Source organism: Carya illinoinensis, chromosome 9 (assembly GCF_018687715.1).
Source record: "Carya illinoinensis cultivar Pawnee chromosome 9, C.illinoinensisPawnee_v1, whole genome shotgun sequence".
Taxonomy (NCBI): domain Eukaryota; kingdom Viridiplantae; phylum Streptophyta; class Magnoliopsida; order Fagales; family Juglandaceae; genus Carya; species Carya illinoinensis.
This window is the reverse complement of record NC_056760.1, coordinates 1,343,034-1,361,360: the sequence shown is the minus strand read 5'-3', so window position 1 is coordinate 1,361,360 and position 18,327 is coordinate 1,343,034. Positions and strand designations below refer to the sequence as shown.

The 18,327-nt window shown below is 34.7% G+C and overlaps 3 protein-coding genes across 3 annotated transcripts; all 3 read left to right on the top strand.

The window, feature by feature from the left end:
* Window positions 1-874: 874 nt before the first annotated feature.
* LOC122275074 (solute carrier family 35 member F2-like) lies at window positions 875-4,359 on the top strand. The gene is made up of 11 exons (XM_043084015.1): window positions 875-1,157; window positions 1,289-1,383; window positions 1,569-1,626; window positions 1,708-1,899; window positions 2,175-2,251; window positions 2,356-2,438; window positions 2,615-2,666; window positions 2,914-2,982; window positions 3,310-3,396; window positions 3,568-3,632; window positions 3,936-4,359. The coding sequence occupies exons 1-11, from the start codon at window positions 1,022-1,024 to the stop codon at window positions 4,045-4,047; spliced, it is 1,026 nt and encodes a 341-aa protein (XP_042939949.1). The 5' UTR covers window positions 875-1,021; the 3' UTR covers window positions 4,048-4,359.
* A 3,063-nt stretch (window positions 4,360-7,422) lies between these two features.
* LOC122277637 (uridine nucleosidase 1) lies at window positions 7,423-11,378 on the top strand. The gene is made up of 9 exons (XM_043087716.1): window positions 7,423-7,798; window positions 8,836-8,951; window positions 9,080-9,139; window positions 9,430-9,612; window positions 9,717-9,821; window positions 10,421-10,517; window positions 10,631-10,738; window positions 10,832-10,967; window positions 11,063-11,378. Exons 1-9 carry the CDS (start codon window positions 7,684-7,686, stop codon window positions 11,169-11,171), a joined length of 1,029 nt encoding a protein of 342 aa, XP_042943650.1. The 5' UTR covers window positions 7,423-7,683; the 3' UTR covers window positions 11,172-11,378.
* A 1,640-nt stretch (window positions 11,379-13,018) lies between these two features.
* Window positions 13,019-16,482, top strand: LOC122277809 (GDSL esterase/lipase At5g03610-like). Its single transcript, XM_043087984.1, has 5 exons — window positions 13,019-13,180; window positions 13,299-13,535; window positions 14,384-14,658; window positions 15,541-15,850; window positions 16,012-16,482. Exons 1-5 carry the CDS (start codon window positions 13,120-13,122, stop codon window positions 16,233-16,235), a joined length of 1,107 nt encoding a protein of 368 aa, XP_042943918.1. The 5' UTR covers window positions 13,019-13,119; the 3' UTR covers window positions 16,236-16,482.
* Window positions 16,483-18,327: the final 1,845 nt, after the last annotated feature.

Sequence of the window (18,327 nt, the reverse complement as noted above, 5' to 3'; positions counted from 1 at the left end):
TAATAGATTTCACGATAAATTGTATATTCGTATATCAATAACATAACTTTAAACAATATTATCTCGAATGAAAGTTGTGTTGCTTACAAATTAGTCCCGTTTACTACTCCCCACATCAATTATAAAAATGTTTTGAAACACATTTTTTATACTAAAGTTATTGTTGGCTTTAACTACAAAGATATGTTTGATATATATTAACACATTCAAAAATAGAGTTTGTTTTGAAAAATGAAGGTTTTAGTGTTTTACACTGCAAGTAATAACAAAAATTAGCAATATTTCAAATGTTACAAGCTCAGTACCGTATCAAACACATCACTTTATACACATCGCTTGATACTTTGTAGTTTAATCTACAAAGTATATTTTATTGAGAAGTGTTACACAATTATAAATTAAAGATTACAAAAAAATAAATTTATAAATTGATATAATTTTATATGCATAATACTTAGATCTATTTTAATTAAGACACGTTAATTTATAAATTTATTTTTAAAAAATCTTTTTGTACTTAGGTCTATTATTTTTTTAAGAAAATTCTATATAGCGTACTACCATCTTACTAAATAAGATGTGTCATATTTATTATAATTGAATAATTATTAATTATATATTTTTTTATTATTTAATAATAATAAATATGTTATATTTTATTTAATAGAATAAAAATAAGATGTTACTATAGTATATAGGATTACTGAAGGGAACAACCGGAGCGGCAGTCACCCAAAAAAGTTAACCGTCCCGTTAGTATTTTCAACGAGACTGGGAAGTGGAATCTCCCGCGCCCACTATTCAAGAACCAAAGAAGAACGGTAGTTGCAGATGCCTGATCTGATATGGTTCACTTTCTTACACTCTCACGCTAACATTTGACTCATCTATCAATTATTTTATGGCCTGTGCAATATTCCTTTAAATTCAACAAAAAAAGTGCTCGCGATACGCACCCTCAGTTACAGCAACTCTCCAGGGAGCACGAGCTTCTGCTTTGGTATCGTGTTCTAGTTTCGGTATGAGCTTGTTCGCCTGGAACAGCTGCTGGGGAAGCCATGAAATCAAGCGAACACTCTACTTACTGTTCTTGGGTCAGGTCGTCTCTTTTGTACTTGCACTCATGAGCTTCACTTCGTCTCTTATAGCCGACCTTGGTAACCTTCACAAATTGATCATCACTGTTAGCATTGGCTTTTCTCTCATTCTCTTCTCCATCACTTTCTTTTTTATTAATTCATGCTGACCCCCTTTATTGGATTTTTCTCTTTCCCGTGGTGTTGTGTAGGTGTAAATACACCTCTTACTCAAACTTTGTTTGCTTACTTGGGTCTGGCTTTGATTTATGGGAGTATCTTGTTGTATAGGCGTCAGAAACTACGGGTAATTTCCTCTTTTTTTTTTTTTTTTTTTTTAATTTCTTTAATTAGCAGTTGTAGACTGCATTTTCTCAACTACGTATTTGGTAAAACCTAAATTGTGGGTTGAAGTGCAATTGGTTGCAAAAATCTAGTTTGCTTTTGGTTTTGGGTTCTGAAATTGTGACATACTCTGTGTGGTTGTTGCAGGTTTCTTGGTATTGGTATCTCCTTTTAGGTTTTGTCGATGTTCAAGGGAATTACCTTGGTGAGTGATTGTACCTGAACTCTCTGACGTGTGTTTATATTGACGCATGGCGGATCTAATAGGCCAATTCTTTTGATGCAGTTAACGAAGCATTCCAGTTCTCATCCATTACAAGCGTAACGTTATTGGACTGTTGGACAATAGCATGGGTACTGATTCTGACTTGGTTCTGCCTAGGCACTCGATACTCTCTATGGCAGTTATTTGGTGCAGCCATCTGCGTGCTTGGCCTTGGCTTAGTGCTAATTTCTGATGCAGGGGTGGGTGGTGGAGGTGACATTTCCTTTCCACCTATCAGAACTGAACTTTCCACTTTCTAGATAATGAACTGATAGTTTGAGGGAACTGTCTGAATCATGGGTTTTTGTTTTCAGTAAGGTTAAGTGAAGTATAATCGTGGTTGGTAGACTTTATTAGTTTATTTATGTTCGTAGTTATGTATTTCTAGTTTCGGGATCAGCATTAAAAGGGAACTCCTATCCCCTCGAGCATGCGTACCCTCAATACCTGTTTGTATCTATTATTAATGTCATACCATAATCCTTCAGGTGGTTCAAAACCTCTACTAGGAGATGTACTTGTCATTGCAGGGACAATATTCTATGCAATGAGCAACGTTGGTGAGGTTGGTGAATCAGATTGTTGGTTATACAATCCGCCTCCATCTATTTCAATCACAAAGTTTTAACCTCATAAGTTTCTCCTTTATAACATTTTCTTAAATTGCAGGAATTCTGTGTTAAGAAAAAAGATCGCGTTGAAGTTATTGCAATGCTTGGTATTTATGGATTTCTAGTAAGTGTGGTTCAGGCGTATCCTTCATAGTGCCATTCACACTAGAGATATGGATTGCATGTTCTTTTCGAATTGGTTTTTATAACATCTTTTTGTTATGAGCTCTGAGGAACATAGCTTGAAAATGTAATTTATGTTGCTGTTCCTTAAAAAGAAGAATTGTGTTTCCTTCATTCAATAACCTTTTTCTCAGATCTATACTTGAGCTAAAGTCTCTGGAATCGGTTGAGTGGTCTACAGATATTGTAAGTTGTTAATTCTGTTTGCCTCTTGGACATTGCTAGTACCATAAGAGAAGATTATGCTGTATCACGTTTGATCATTGAAGCACACTTTTGTAGTTTCACTTTGGCTCAAAGTTTAAGGCCAAAAGACATTGTGGACTAAAAATGTAGGAATTTAGCTTTAGCATTGGAGCATGCTTTTCCTGTCAAATTTCCAAACATTTGATTTGGTTACAGTTCAAAACAGAGTTTGTTTTCATGTTTTCAGATATTAGCCTTTGCTGGCTATGCTTTATCAACCTTTATGCTCTATACCCTTGTTCCATTCGTTCTTAAGGTGAGTTTTGTTCTCCTCAACAATTTTGGCATTATTATTTTTATAGGAAGTTAATCAGTCTTTCCACAAGGAAAAACTAATTATTAATACATATTTCTCACTCAAATTGAGGGATGAGAATAAAAATATATAGCTCATCTAGCAAAGGGAGCACGTCATATTTCATCCAATCTGTGATTATACAAAGTTTAATAGTGTTTCTCTAGATCTTTTCTCTTTGATCTAGAGAAACTAGATATCAATGGCTTAAAAATCCTTTCTTATACTGAAGCTGATCTATGAGAAATATCAATTGTCAGTCTTTAATAGAAGTGATTTTGCATACAGTTAAGTGGAGCCACAATGTTCAATCTCTCCATCCTAACATCTGATATGTGGGCAGTTGTCGTCCGCATTTTTTTCTACCACCAGCAGGTATGTTTTTCATATATACGAGCTGTTGTCATATTCATGGCCTGAACTCATGCATTTTGAGTCCTGATGCTACTGTGTACGGTTCTGGCTATTTCGAGCGTATACATCATGTTTCTTTATGATGGTGTCAATCATATCAAAAGCTGACCTAATGTTAATGTTTGATATCAGGTGGATTGGTTATACTATTTTGCTTTTGCAATTGTAGTTGTTGGACTCATCATTTATTCAATAACGTAAGTTCTAAACATTGCCTCCAAATTTTTTTCATCCGTTAAACACTGGTTGTTGAACAATAGAACATACGTAAGTTCTAAATATTGCCACCAAAACAGTTGAGCATTAGCTCACTCTTCTTATAATTGTTTGAATCAATATGAAAACACAGACTTTCTATTTTTTAAGTTAAATTCAACCGAGTTTTCTCCAAAACGTGCTTAAGGTGTATGGCTAAGGCCAACCTGAAAATTTCTTTAGTCATATTCACAGATACCACATCCTTCTACTAACCTCCTTTTGTCTATCTTTTTTGGTAACAGTGAAAAGGAGTCGGTTCCTGTACCGGATATCGAGGGTGGAAACTCCAGTGCACAATATGAAGCACTTAACGATGAAAGTGAAGCTTCTAGAAATGAATCTCTGGCTTCTTGAGTTGAGGGGGCAGGGCAGCTTGCAGTATAATTTTGAGTGTTTCATTTCGAAGTGCCATCTTAATTTTAGGAGCGATGACATTATAACTCTGGTGTTAAAGAGTTAAGGCAGACTGATATTGTTTATGTAGACTCTAGAGAAGTTCAAATTTTATCGACGGACTCGTTGTAATGATGCAATAACTTCTATCTGCAATAAGTAGAGCAATCTTGTTACCCATAACATTTTCATTCTTTTTCTTTAAGTTCTCGTAGAAGTTATCCAAAGTTGTCCTGCTCAAATATAATAGAACAAGTTTGACTTGTTAGTGCACGATTCTTGTAATCTGATGTCTTTTGTTCATCAGTATGGGTGCAGGACAATTGCACTATAGCACAATGCCAAATGTGCAAACTAGCGCACATGAATTTTTTTGTTTTTTATTTTTTTTCTTTAAGTATTTTTTAAACATCCTTAATCATTAAAAAAATATAAATTCACTAATAGTCACTTCCTTAACCATTAAATATATATATATATATATGAATGAGTACATTTGTTGGACATATTTAACAATCATACTGTCATTTTACTTGCCCTATAATCCTCCCATCCAATTACTGATGAAGCCATCCACTGGGATATTTCCCAACAGCATCGTGTGCTGCCAACAGCTTCACAGCAACAACATCTGTAGTCTTTGCAGCAGCAACAATCTTCACCATCGAAGCAGTCACAGGAGCTTTACGGTCAGCTCCAATAGTCCTGCAAAATGTGACCCATCAGCAGCAGCTTACAAGGGTTCATGGCTCTGTAAATCAGAAGCTTTCCTCTCTTGCAATGGTACGACATAACACAGAGAATGGAGCAGCTATTGTGGAAACTGATGAATCCTATAATAGGATTCTTAGAAAAAGAAGCATCCACGACCTAGTTAGCCAGGTGAATCATTATTAGTTTTCTTTGTTGTCACTTAGCTGAAGAATCCAGATTATCAAAACCTTCGATCATTAATCATGACTTTTACTCCTCTAGAGTCTAGTCAGTTGATTGGTATGAGTAAACCCGTCTAACTTTGATTTTGTGAAATAGAACCATATGGAAAACACTGTTTTTTCATGTTTTTTGTGAGACATAAACAATAAATTATCTATTTAAAAAAAATATATATTATCTAGTCTAACTCAACATTTCGAGGATGAGTGCCAAAATCTAACTTATCTATCTGTTTTTTTTCCTGGACCTTTCATAACTGACTTTTCTTGTAATGTTGACCCTTGAGAATAGATTGGGGGGTGGGGGACGGAATGGATATATTAACACATAGCCGTACACAAGTCCTTCTCGCCCAAATCACTTGCGTTATCTCATGACCCAATTCTGCTGGGCCACCGTCTTGTTGATGCAGCCGCAAAGTTTGATTGGACCATTGAACTTTACAAGAGACCCATCTCTTGAGCTGTTATGCTATGTCATTTGCAGCTATAGATGAGGGTCTTTACGAACAATCATAGGAAAGCCACAAATTCTTACGAGTCTACTGTTTTTGCATAGGAGTAAATCATAATTTTGGGGTAAAATAGAAAAACAGAGGGACAAATTAGGAAGTTAAAAAAAGTATCTTTTAATGGTGTCATGTTGAAGTATGAAGTTTCTAATATGTCATGCTCCATAATGTAATGGACTAATTGAGTAGTTATTTGAATCAGAAGTGCGGTTCAAGAAATCGCATTGATATAATATGCAAAAGATGGAGGAAACATGATGCATTAAGTTGTATGAATGGTATCGGGACTCTTCCCTGTTTTATGTCTCCATAATATCAAAAATCAAGTTTTTGGAGTATCAGCACTGCAAGCTTTCTGAAATTGATAAGAGCATGTGACTTGGTTGTTGAAATGACGTGTACGATTCTGTCTGTCTACCGGGGTGTCTAAAAACACAAGCACCCAAATAGATTTATGAATATTTCTATACCTATACATTATTGTATTAATCTTTGTTCTCAGAATGAATTACTCACCTACATTATTGCCATTATGATTGTCTGGGTGGATGGGCGTTTTTCTTTTAAAAAGTGAACGGCAATCATAGCAAAGTGTTTTAGGTGCAAACTCCATTTGACGTATGTGCTTTGCGTCTAAGATTGACAATAGCTGAGCCATAAATAGCTGTTGTCCTGAACTTGATTTATGTAGGTTCACCTTGATATTGTCATTGTGCTGAGCATTGCGTATCATCGACCCATATCCTTTCCACCATATGAAGCTGCTCAATGATGGAAAAGCGGGAATAGTTTAAGACTTTCGCAAGAATTCATGTGTTTGCACATGTATGTGATCAATGAATTGAAATGGCGTGGGTCATGTGGTATGGACGAATAACATGTGCACTCGATTTTCAAATGAGAGATTTCATGCCTTTCTTAATGTGCTCCCAACTTTTAAAATGCAGATTAGTTTATTAAATAAAGGCCAGTGCGTACTGGTGAAGAGCATTATCGGGTGATTTTTGGCTAAAGAATGCCTGTAAAAGGGGAAACCATTGGGGTCTGCGATTATGGATGCACCATTTTTACAGTCTGAGAGATTGTTTATCTTGTACCTTTTTTTAACAGATTGAAATGTAACTCCACCGAACACATGTTTCAAGAGAAGTCGTGTACACTCGTATTTTTATTAAAATCAATTTTGTCTGCCACATAAATTTTGGAATCTAATCCAACCTTGACCATTTTTATTATGGTACAAGTAAGAACGTTGAAAATGTGCTTAGAAAAGATGTTGGGTATTTTCAAATAAATTTAATAATATTTCCATCATTGGTCTTTGTGCAGCTAAATGCACCCATGCTTTATTTTCTATGCTGATAAATCAATAGGAAAGTCCAGAAATTAAATTAAATTAAAACCTCCTTCCTTGTATGAATTATTATTATTATTTTTTTATTTGGTCAGAAATTGATTACTCATAACTTTCACCCATATTAACTATAAATTAATATAATGCTATATATATATATTTAAGAATTTGCCTTGCTGGGAAGCTTCGCTGTTAATATTGAAGATATCTCCCATTTTATTGCGATCCACGTATAATCCTAAAGGCAAGAGACTCACTCTTGATTTATTTATTTATTTTCTTTGATTTTAAAAAGTATGACTCGAGTGTCACGAGGGCATAAATAAACAAGATACAAGATTGAAGATACACGGATCTACTTGGAATATCTCACACGTTCGATCTCTCATTGGTCGAAGAACCACAAAGAATCACCTAAACCTAAGCCAACCAGTATAAATTTCAGAGCTAATTAACCCTAAAAAAAAAAAAAAAAAAAACAACAACAACAACAACCAAAAAAAAAAAAAAAAGGAAAGGAAATCATAAAATTTGGAGGGGAGAGAAAGATAAGACTTTTCGCTTGGCAGCTCATCCCCAGCATCAGCTGCTTCCACGTCCTTCTCAACTAGACTACAGGTCTACCGGACCAACCTCCACCATCCCAGAATTCTTTTATTTATAATCTGTAGGTATTGCGTTTGTATATGCACACACATTCGTTCGTTCGTGCGTATCATTTTCTTCTCCGACTGTGATTTTGCTTTCATTGTCCACAAAATCCCACCTTTTCTCCCATTGAAAAAAGCCCATTACCATGGCGTGCGCGATTGGGAACTCTAACGGCGAGGTCGTCGACCGTGAAACCGATGCCGTTTTGGGATCCTACGCCCAGCGCGAGAAGCTCATTATCGACACTGATCCCGGCATCGGTGAGTTTCTCTGTTCCTTTGTTTGTTTGATTACCCAAAGAAAACGTAGGAGAAATTTGAAAAAAAAAAAAAAAAAAAAACTTCACCTAATTAACGACAGCATAGCGTCATAGGGTCAAACATCCGGTGTTCTATATTTTAACAACCCTTTCTCGGCATCCAAACAGAGATTTAACGGCTCCTTAATCTATGTTTTTGGGTTGTTCTGGCTGCGTGTTCGCTTCTTTTCTTTTGTTTTTTTTAACCTGTATATTAGCTACTGTTGATTTCTTATATCTCGCTGATAAGGCATTGCATGGAAAAAATAAAGCATTTGAGGGGGAAAAGGGACAGGTTTTTTTCGCTTAGGAAGAAAAAGGAAATCGAAATTGTGATTAATGCTATATGTTGATTTTATTTTTTATTTTTGGAGCAAATCCTATATGTTGATTTAGTTACTAGGAAATTAGGAATTGACATACTTATCTCATTGTAGCCAAACAGCTTGTCAGTTGGTTGAGTGTGGACAGTTTAATGTTGTTTCGAGAATCTCAATAGTTTTTATCTGTGAATGATAGATTTTCAAAATTTTAGCATACCTGAACTCTTTTTCTTTTTCTTGTCTTTCTTGTTTGGAGGAAACGGAGAGGGAGGATGAGCAATCTGTGAAAATGGAAATGAAATGAACATAAAGTTTTGTGTTTTGCTTTAGTATGTGCTACATATTGAGCTATAGATAAGCATAATCGGAAGATTATTAAGTACTCAGATGTTTTTTTTATAAGTAAACTATTAATAAAAATAGGCATAGCCCAAGTACTCAGATGTTATACTGAACCCTTTTTGCATCCTCTTAATTTTCCTTTTGGTAAACCAACAAGAGCTAATATCTCTCATTTATTCATCATGGACTTTTAATTTCTCCCTCCTCCAATCAACTGTTCCTAGTGGATTTTTGGCTCTCTTTGTTTTTGCAAAAAAATTTTCCCTGTGATAAACGGTAAAATGTAGACGTTGAGCTCTACCAACAATGTGAATGGGTTTTCGTATATCAATAGATGATAGTATGGCGATCTTCATGGCATTTCAATCTCTGGAGTTGGAGATCTTGGGCTTGACAACAATATTCGGCAATGTCCAAACAGAAGTTGCCACCCGTAATGCTTTGCTTCTGGTAGGTACTTGTTTCAGTTGATTCTTATCTTCCCAGGCATGATTATTCATTTGTATACAGTTTCAAGGGTGTCGTGTTTTCGGTTTATATCTTTGATCGATTACTGTTTTTAATGTGCAAAAGGATAGTGTGAGATAGCAGGGTGTCCAGGTGTTCCAGTGGCAGAGGGCAGCCCCGAGCCTCTGAAGGTATTTTTTTTTTATAAGTTTTCTTATGTATCTTAACTTGCATTTTGTTTTCACCAATGTTACATTGTAACTAAGATTTACTTTGGCCATTTGGCTTGCTTAATCTCTTTGGAAATAGCCTTTATTTATTTCATGCGAATTGTTGTTACCTTTACTACTGTTATATACTTATAGTAACCCCCCTTCTTTCTGTAACTGGGTTTTGTTATTGATTTGGAGAGGGGGAAAAAGGGGGGGGGGGGGGTTAGTATTTTTGTTGTATGTTAATCATGCTTTATTCTGGAAAAAAGGGGGGAAGACCACGTATTGCTGATTTTGTGCACGGTTCTGATGGGTTGGGGAACACATTTCTACCTCCTCCAAAAGCAAAGAAAATTGAGCAGAGTGCTTCTGAGTTTTTGGTTCACAAGGTCTCTGAATATCCTGGTGAGGTATCTATACTTGCGCTTGGACCTCTCACAAACTTAGCTTTGGTAAGTTGCAGTATCCTTGCTCCCTATTAATCTGCCTTGGAACTTCATAAATGAGAACTTTTTTAATGACCTGGCTATTATGGTTATATAACCATCTTGATCAGGCAATCAAGAGGGACTCTTCCTTTGCAAGCAAGGTAAAGAGAGTGGTCGTACTTGGTGGAGCTTTCTTTGCATTGGGTAACGTAAATCCTGCTGCTGAAGCGAATGTAAGTGCTAGCTTTCTTGTATCTCCTTCTTTCATATAGGAATCATGCCAAGTCCAGTGGGGATAATTAGTTGTCACGGGTTCAAAGTTTTATGAGCTTATTGCGTTGAAATTATTAGCTTAAGCTTCTGTTTCAATTAAATTTCTTCCAAAACCTTTAAATCATGTAGGAGTTGTTTTCACTAATTGTCAGCAGAAGAAATTGAACATACAAAGAAACAGTAGAAGCAATTGACTAAGGCCAAAAGACTTTTTTTTTTGTTTGTTTTGTGGGTGTGGGTGGGGGGAGAGGAGTAGTGGTTGACAAATATATCCAAGTTTCCCATTACTTCCAAATCCATATCCTTTGATCAGTAATCAACTGAAGCAATTCTAAAATGACAAGCGTTTGATTCAATTTAGTGCTGTATAATTTCTCTCAATTAGAAAGATCTACCTTAGAATTTTTCTCATCAGTTCAATGTTAAACACTAGTTGTTCATGCAAAGAAAATTAGTTTAGCCTGCCACTTATATATTAAAAGAAAATGGCTTAAGTCAGCCTTTTCAGGTTTATCTCCTTGATCAGCTGTACATAAAAACATTATTTCCTGACTTGCAGATCTATGGAGACCCAGAAGCAGCAGATGTTGTGTTCACCTCTGGGGCAAATATTGTTGTTGTTGGAATAAACATTACAACCCAAGTCAAATTTACAGGTATCTTCAACTGCTAGTTTACTTCAGTTTCTAAACCAGCTGCTCTTGTGCTACTTTTGTGTGCTTGGTGAAGTAATATCCTTCTAACAGTTGCCACTGCTTTATGGTTTCAGATGCTGACCTGCTTGAATTGAGGCAATCGAAGGGAAAGCATGCTCAATTCCTAAGTGATATTTGCAAGTTTTACCGAGATTGGCATGTGAAGTCTGATGGTGTCTACGGTAATCATTTTTGATATATACTATGCCCTTGCTACGTAATTCTTCTATTAGCTCTAGTTAAATGGTTGATTTATTCTGTACGTTTTCTTTCAGGAATTTTCCTTCATGATCCCGTCAGTTTTGTGGCACTAGTCCGTCCTGATCTCTTTACATACAAGAAGGGGGTTGTGAGAGTCGAGACACAGGGCATCTGTGTAGGGCATACGCTTATGGATCAAGGACTAAAAGTGTATGTTCATACTTCAAACAAAGTAGAATTGGTCCTTCATGAGAAATTTAATTTTTGGATTTTTTTAGACTGAGTTGTGGTTTAATTTGATATAGATGGAACACAAGCAACCCATGGTCAGGCTATTCCCCTGCGTCAGTTGCTTGGACTGTCAATGTGGAGGAAGTTGTTGATTATGTCAGAAAATTGTTGATGAAACCATGAAGCCACGGGAATATGTGCTGCTATTACAGAAAGATGTTAAAAGACTAAAAATGAAGGTTGGGGTGCCGCTTATGAAAATTCATTGGTGGCTTCTTTCATTATTTTAAATGGAAACCTAAGTCTTGAGTGTTCAACTCGTAAAAGTTGGTGAAATTGTGAACTGCTGGATGGTGAATTCCTTTATGCATAAGGCTGCATCTCTCTTCATATTTCAATTCTTATCAGTAACTTTCTGTTCTTGATGAAGTTTATCACAGCCCCAAAATGTGTAACGATCCCTTTCTCTTGATGCAAGTAAATTGTTATTGTCGCCATACTGGTCATTGTATGCACACGAATAAAGTGATCAACTCGTTTGTTGGATTCTTAAAAATTAAGCTACCATCTCTTTTTATAAAATATAGATAAATAAATAAAAGTGCCTAATAAAACTGATTTAATGTCGATAGATAATCAAAAATTTTATATACAGTCACTTTTGCATACTTATTTGCGTATTCTATTGATTGGTTGCGTAGTTTTTTTAATATAAAATAATTATATTGATCAATCACATCGCATATTGAGTAGTCTATATGTAGCAGAATTATAGATAACATTGCTAATGAATTTTATTTTCCCATCAAGCAGCAAACAAAAAGATACCATTTTAGACTTAGCTTAATTAACGAAGATATCATTTTTGCAATGCCTACGAATCTTCATTAATTAACTTAATTAATGAAAGATTCGCAGGCATTCCAAATTCCCATCTCCTATAAATTATGTGTATCATTTGCCAATTAATTGTATACACTATATTTAGCTTCTCCTTGATGGCAAAGCGCGTTTAAAAAAAAGTGCAAAAATTGACCCTAAATATATGGAATTGATATGCTGTACACACCGTTACACGTGCACATTTATCATTTTACAGTCCATTGAATTCTAAAAGTAGCACGCTTCGTTTATCAATCAATAAATTAATATTCTCCAACAACTAATAAAAAAATAAAAACAATGTTTAACCTCTAAAGTTAGTGATTATTATTAATATAATTATTTTTACCCACTTTTTACTCATTTTATTAATATGATTGATCAAAACAGTTATTTTATATTAATAAAAATAAGGCAACCAATCATATTAGTGGAATACATAAGAGTACATAAAAATGACTGCGCGTAAAATTTATAAATTACTAAATTGCACTCTATCAACAGTAATGATAAATATAGTTATATAATGTGCAAATTTTGCACACCCATTTAAAAAAAGATATATATCTATAATTCATTGTTAAAATATAAAATTTCAATACATGTTTTAAACTTGTCTATTTTTTATAAAAAAAAATTACACCAACATGCACACTTTAACTGCACAATATCAGTTAATTTTTCAAAATGAGTGGTATGATTTTAACATTAATGATCTCTATTCAACTATCTTTTACTGGAATGAAACTAATAAATCTCGTTTGCTGAGTTAACAAGCATTGCTTATGTATCAGTATACTACTATAAAAAGTTTCCATTGAACTGGCCGTTGATCCTTAAAAGCACTCGATCGAGAACAAGCAAGACGTTGCGCATGGACAGGCTCATGATTACCAAAACAAGATTTCTTAATTGTGCCTAGCTAATTAAGCTAAGTCTTTCCTTAATAAAACATCGAAGGAAGCATTTCAATGGATTTGATGATCTCTATCATGATTCTCCGCATGCATGGATCCTAAGTGGGTTGTGCTTTGACCCCCGGGCCCCACAAGCTCTTTAGAGGGACACGAGGTAACCCTGGGCCATGGGGAATACCGGCTTGGCCGTGCTTGTACTAGACAAGTTAATTATAAGCCCGTGCTAATTCACGGTCCACACCCACTGTATATATACCACCTCCATCACTTGCATTTCTACTCACAAATATAGCCAGCCTGCCTTGTGCGGCTCTTTACACTTCTTCAATACGATGGACACTCCAAAGTTCCTCTATTATGTTCTCTACTGCTTCATCTTGTTCCTTCTTTCAGGTTTCCAACAGTATACATAATTAACTCTGCTTCCTCTGCATCTGCTTTGAAAATAATTATATAGCTCTCCCTAATCTCTGTTCATGTATGATGTATGTGTGCGAATTATATATTACAGGGCAACAACTAGTGCAAGGACGTCGTTCAGCTCATCACCACCACCACCGGAAGCACCATCGTCACATCTCTCCTAATTTTCACCGACCCCCAAAGCTCTTTGTCTTTGGGGATTCATATGCTGACACTGGCAACAGAAACTCTCAATCCAACTCTTGGAATTATCCATATGGCATCACCTTTCCCGGTAAACCAGCCGGTCGTTTTTCCGATGGCCGCGTACTGACCGACTATGTTGGTGAGTGCCTCTCTCTTTCTAGTGATGAGCTTTTTTTTTTTTTTCTTTTTTTTAAATTTATCTTTAGCTTGCTTTTTGGTACCAATAATGCGCTGCTTGCTTTAGTTTCTGTAGTTTTTTATCAATGGTGGGTTCCTCTTCTCTGCTAGTTTACCACTTTTCCGCTTATTTTATGATAGCTATCTGCGTTGGTTCTCCCTTTTTCCTGTAAATATTGCATTATTTGGTCTACTTTTTTCCTCCCCTCTCTTTCTTTCCATCTTGTCGGATCCGTATCCTATCTTTTTGCTGCAAATATTCTTACTTTCTCACGTGATGTGAAACTCTCTACATTATTCTCATCTTACAAACCATTATTCCAGTGTTTTTTTTTTTTTGGCACCCGTTTCAAGTTATTATATTTGTAAACGCCTTTTCCACTCCACGGTAATTCTGTAGACTCTTCTTTTTTCAAGTGGAAGTACTGTACGTCTTACTTTGTCTCCTTCCTTCTATATATCATAATAACTTTGATTAACACTCCTGCCCTGCCCCACAAAAACGCATAATTTTGTACTTTTCAACTAATCTTCCCTTTAAGATCTTTGCTTCCATGAAATTCTTCTGATTAGAAGGAAAAAACAAAAAATGGATTCGTAATGGAATGCAATTGAATAGAAGTTGAGGGTAGATAATTTTTTGAATATAAGGAAAAAGAGTTGAGGCGGCGCGGCATATTTATATTTTAGCCATTATGAATAAAGTAAATAACCTTATCATTATATCCTAATTAATAGGATGACGATATGATCTGACTCACTAATATCGGGTTTAATTCATGTGATATATATATATATATATATATGCAGCTGAATTCATGGGGGTCAAATCTCCATTTCCATACCGAAGGAGGCACCTTGTGGTGAAAAACTTGAAAAATGGAATGAATTTCGCTTATGGAGGAACGGGAGTATTTGATACCTTGTACTCGGGTCCAAACATGACGACCCAGATCGATTTCTTCCAACAGCTCATCAGAGACCATGTGTTTACTGCTAATGATATAGAGTCCTCAGTGGCCCTTGTCGCCGTCGCCGGTAACGACTACACTACTTACAAGGCCAAGATCAACGGCTCTTCTCAGGTAATTTATAGAAGTACACACACACACACACATATATATATATATATACTTCCTACATAATATATATAATAGCTTTACATATTATCATATCAGAAAGTTTTGAGAAATTAGCACTAATTAAGGGAGAGTTTTGACTATATATATATATTGTAAATAATAATCATTAAAATCTTCCATCGGCATGGCCTTGATTAAGGCGCATCGCTTTGGTTAGGGAAATCCCGGCCTGATCACAAGTACCTACAAATCTATATAGAATGAAGATTTTATAAATTTATATTTTAAAACTATATAATTATTAATAATTATCCACTAATAAGAATTATAGGATAGGATTCCTTCCTGATCAAATTTGGATAGGATCCCCTTTCATTTGCTGGTCGATGATAGAGCCAACATATTATTGTAGATCATGTTGGCCCTAGATCCTTTGAAACCATGATTTTCAATGATTACAATTTACTGTTGTTACTTTTATTTTCATATTTTCTTCGTATTACCTTCATCATGATGACCTGTTACAGCCAGCAGTACTTAATAATTATCAGATAGCATCCAAAATAAAATCACGTGTCAAGTGGTCAATAAAACTGCCATCAGCATGACATTTTAATTTTATGACTAATTATATTCCTATATGTCATGAGTCGTGTATCCACTACTATATCATTAATCTCTATTTTAATTTTGCTAGATAAATTGTATATCATTAATCTCTAATTAATTAGCTCATCGGGAATTTATTTTTCCTTGATTTTATCATAAATATAAAAGCTGGCATATTGATTAAGATCATCACTAGCTACAAATATATATATATACACACTAGCATTTACGTACCCTCCTCCTGATTCACCTATTTATATATAAATTGTATTGTAGGGTTTGCCATCATTCATTCCTACAGTGATAAAACAAGTTATGATTAATTTGAAGCGCATTCGTGGCTTGGGAGTTAAAAAAGTAGCCGTGACAACTTTAGAGCCCGTCGGATGTCTCCCTCAGATCACAGCTCTATCCTCTTTCCAACGATGCAATGAGACTGAAAACTTACTTGTGCGTTCCCACAACCTTTTGTTGCAGCAAGCCGTGGCAAAGTTGAACAACGAAACCAAGGATTCTGATTTCGCCGTTCTCGATCTTTATGCCTCGTTCATGTCCGTATTAAAGAACAAAGGAAGAATTAACCTAGGTGATTAATTTTAAATTAACTTCATTCTTTAAAAAAAAAAAAAAAATCAATATTTTTATGTTAGTTTGCGGGCATGATTATGATAGTTTGACAGGAAATTAATAATATTGTTAAAATATAAATTAATCTCTTTTCAGTAACAAGAAATACTTTATCTTCAGATTGTGCAGGAAGCATAAAGTTCGAGAACCCAATGAAGCCATGCTGTCTTGGTATAAGCAGCGAGTATTCCTGCGGTGATAAAGATAAGGATGGAACGAAGAAATATACAGTTTGTGGGAATCCCAACTCAACGTTCTTTTGGGATAATGTGCATCCTTCGCAGGTGGGATGGCGTGCTGTGTCTTCAGCCCTGCATCCCACTCTTGAACAACTAATTTACTAGAGTTACCGAAAATTAAAAAGGTAGGGATTGCAGATATTGTTTGTGATCATCATGTTTTGTTTGTATTTTCCTTGTTTCTACGTCCTTATTCGTCTCTTGTTAAGCAATCTGACTTCGTTGTAATACTTACCGTTTTTGTTTAGATGATAATCATGACGTCTTAGAAAATTAATTAGAATTTTTAAGGTGCCGGAATCTACAATATAATATATATAGATCTAGAACTTTGGGTGCAATTCATAAGCAATACGTGTGCAAATTTTTACATGTGAAATGCGATGTGTCTATGGTAATGATCAATATAATTTACCTTTTTTCCCTCTGTGATTTTTTTAAGATTTATCTCTAGTTAAACGCACGTTTCATTAATTCCTAGCTAGGTTGATCGAGTGTCGTCGAGTATATATATGATCTTCGGGTATGATCAACACCAAGCTAATTGAAAAATATTAATTCAAATAATTATCTTGTAATTTATAATTAATGTGGTAGTGATATTTTATTGAAAATATAAAATTTTTAAATTTAATGTAATCATGATCTTTTACTTCAAACATAATTAAATAAAATATTATACAAGTATCTCATTGGAAAATAATTGTTTTGGACTTGTTTTGTATGTACCGGGAGAACTCCTCAGACAACTAATAAGGGTATCAAAGGACTTGCAAACACAAAGAAAGAAGAGAATTTGGAGGTGGCCAGGGATCCTCCAATACTTGAGTCAGTTTCCTAGCCACCTCTAATTAAGGGTGTAAATTTTAACTAGTAAACTGAAAAATCGGCCTGGACCGGACCGGTTGTGCCGGTTTTAGATCGGTCTGGTCCGGAACCGATTTCATAAAATGAAAAACCGGCCGGAACCGGTCTGGTTTCAATTCTAGTCATTTTTAGACCAAATCGGTACTATTTAATATATTTTTATTTATTTATTTATTTAATGTTATATATTTTATATTATATATAAATTTTATATATAATAATTTAAATTATAATTATATATAAGATAATGTTATTATAATTTATAAAATAAAAGTTTAATCTTAAACATGAAAATTTAATTGATCATATGCTTTAAATATATAATATTATAAATATATATTATTTATTAATAACATAGATTCATAAGAAGAACTAAAATAGAAAAAAAAAATCACTCAAATATTATAACTAAATTTTGGTGGCTTAATACACTTAAAACTCTTTATATTTTTTCTAATAAGTACATAAGACATTAGTAGATAAATACAAATTATATATATTAGCATATAATTTATATAAAGCTATACTAATAGCATAATTTTTTTACATAACAATTTTTTTTTTTACATAACAGTTTTTTTTATAGCATAATTTTTTAACATAACGGTTTTTTTTTTTGTTAAACAGATTTTTTTATGATAAATATGTATTTTATTAAAATCAGAAAACCGGACTGAACCAGACCCGAGTACCGGTTTATGAGGGTAACCAGTACGTAATCGGTTTTGAAAAATGTAAAATCGGTACCTACCGGTTCGGTCCTAGAGTTTGTCTAAAACCGGACCAAACCGGACCGGTTACACCCCTACCTCCAATACTTGAATCAGTTTCCTTTTTAGGAAGTATTTATCTTGCTTTAAGATTCATTGAATTTGACCATACCTCAATTAGACTTATATATTAAGTAGTTTTGAGTTCTGTTGCTTTCATCCAAAGGAACTATCCCATCGCGCTTCATGCTTTGTGCATGTGAACCCGTTAGGGCTTGTGATATCCTAATAGAAATAATTACAGCAGTGTTGAGTTCTGACTCATGTCTCAACGCCCTCTCAACCAGCTTAGGCAAGTTGAGAGGACCGTACCATAATTCTAGGCTCATTTAGTTGTCCTTAATTCCAGCAATGTTATTATATAGATTGATTTAGTTTCCTTTTATTTTACCATTCATCATTATGTACATGATTTGTAAATGATTCAGATATAGTAAATATATAAAGAGATCACTCACCACATTCGGTTGTGTGGTGGTTTTGCAAATCCTCTCATGGTATCACGAGCAGCCCTTCCGGTTTAGCAACCCCGATCCTTTCTTCTCCATGGCTTCCGAATC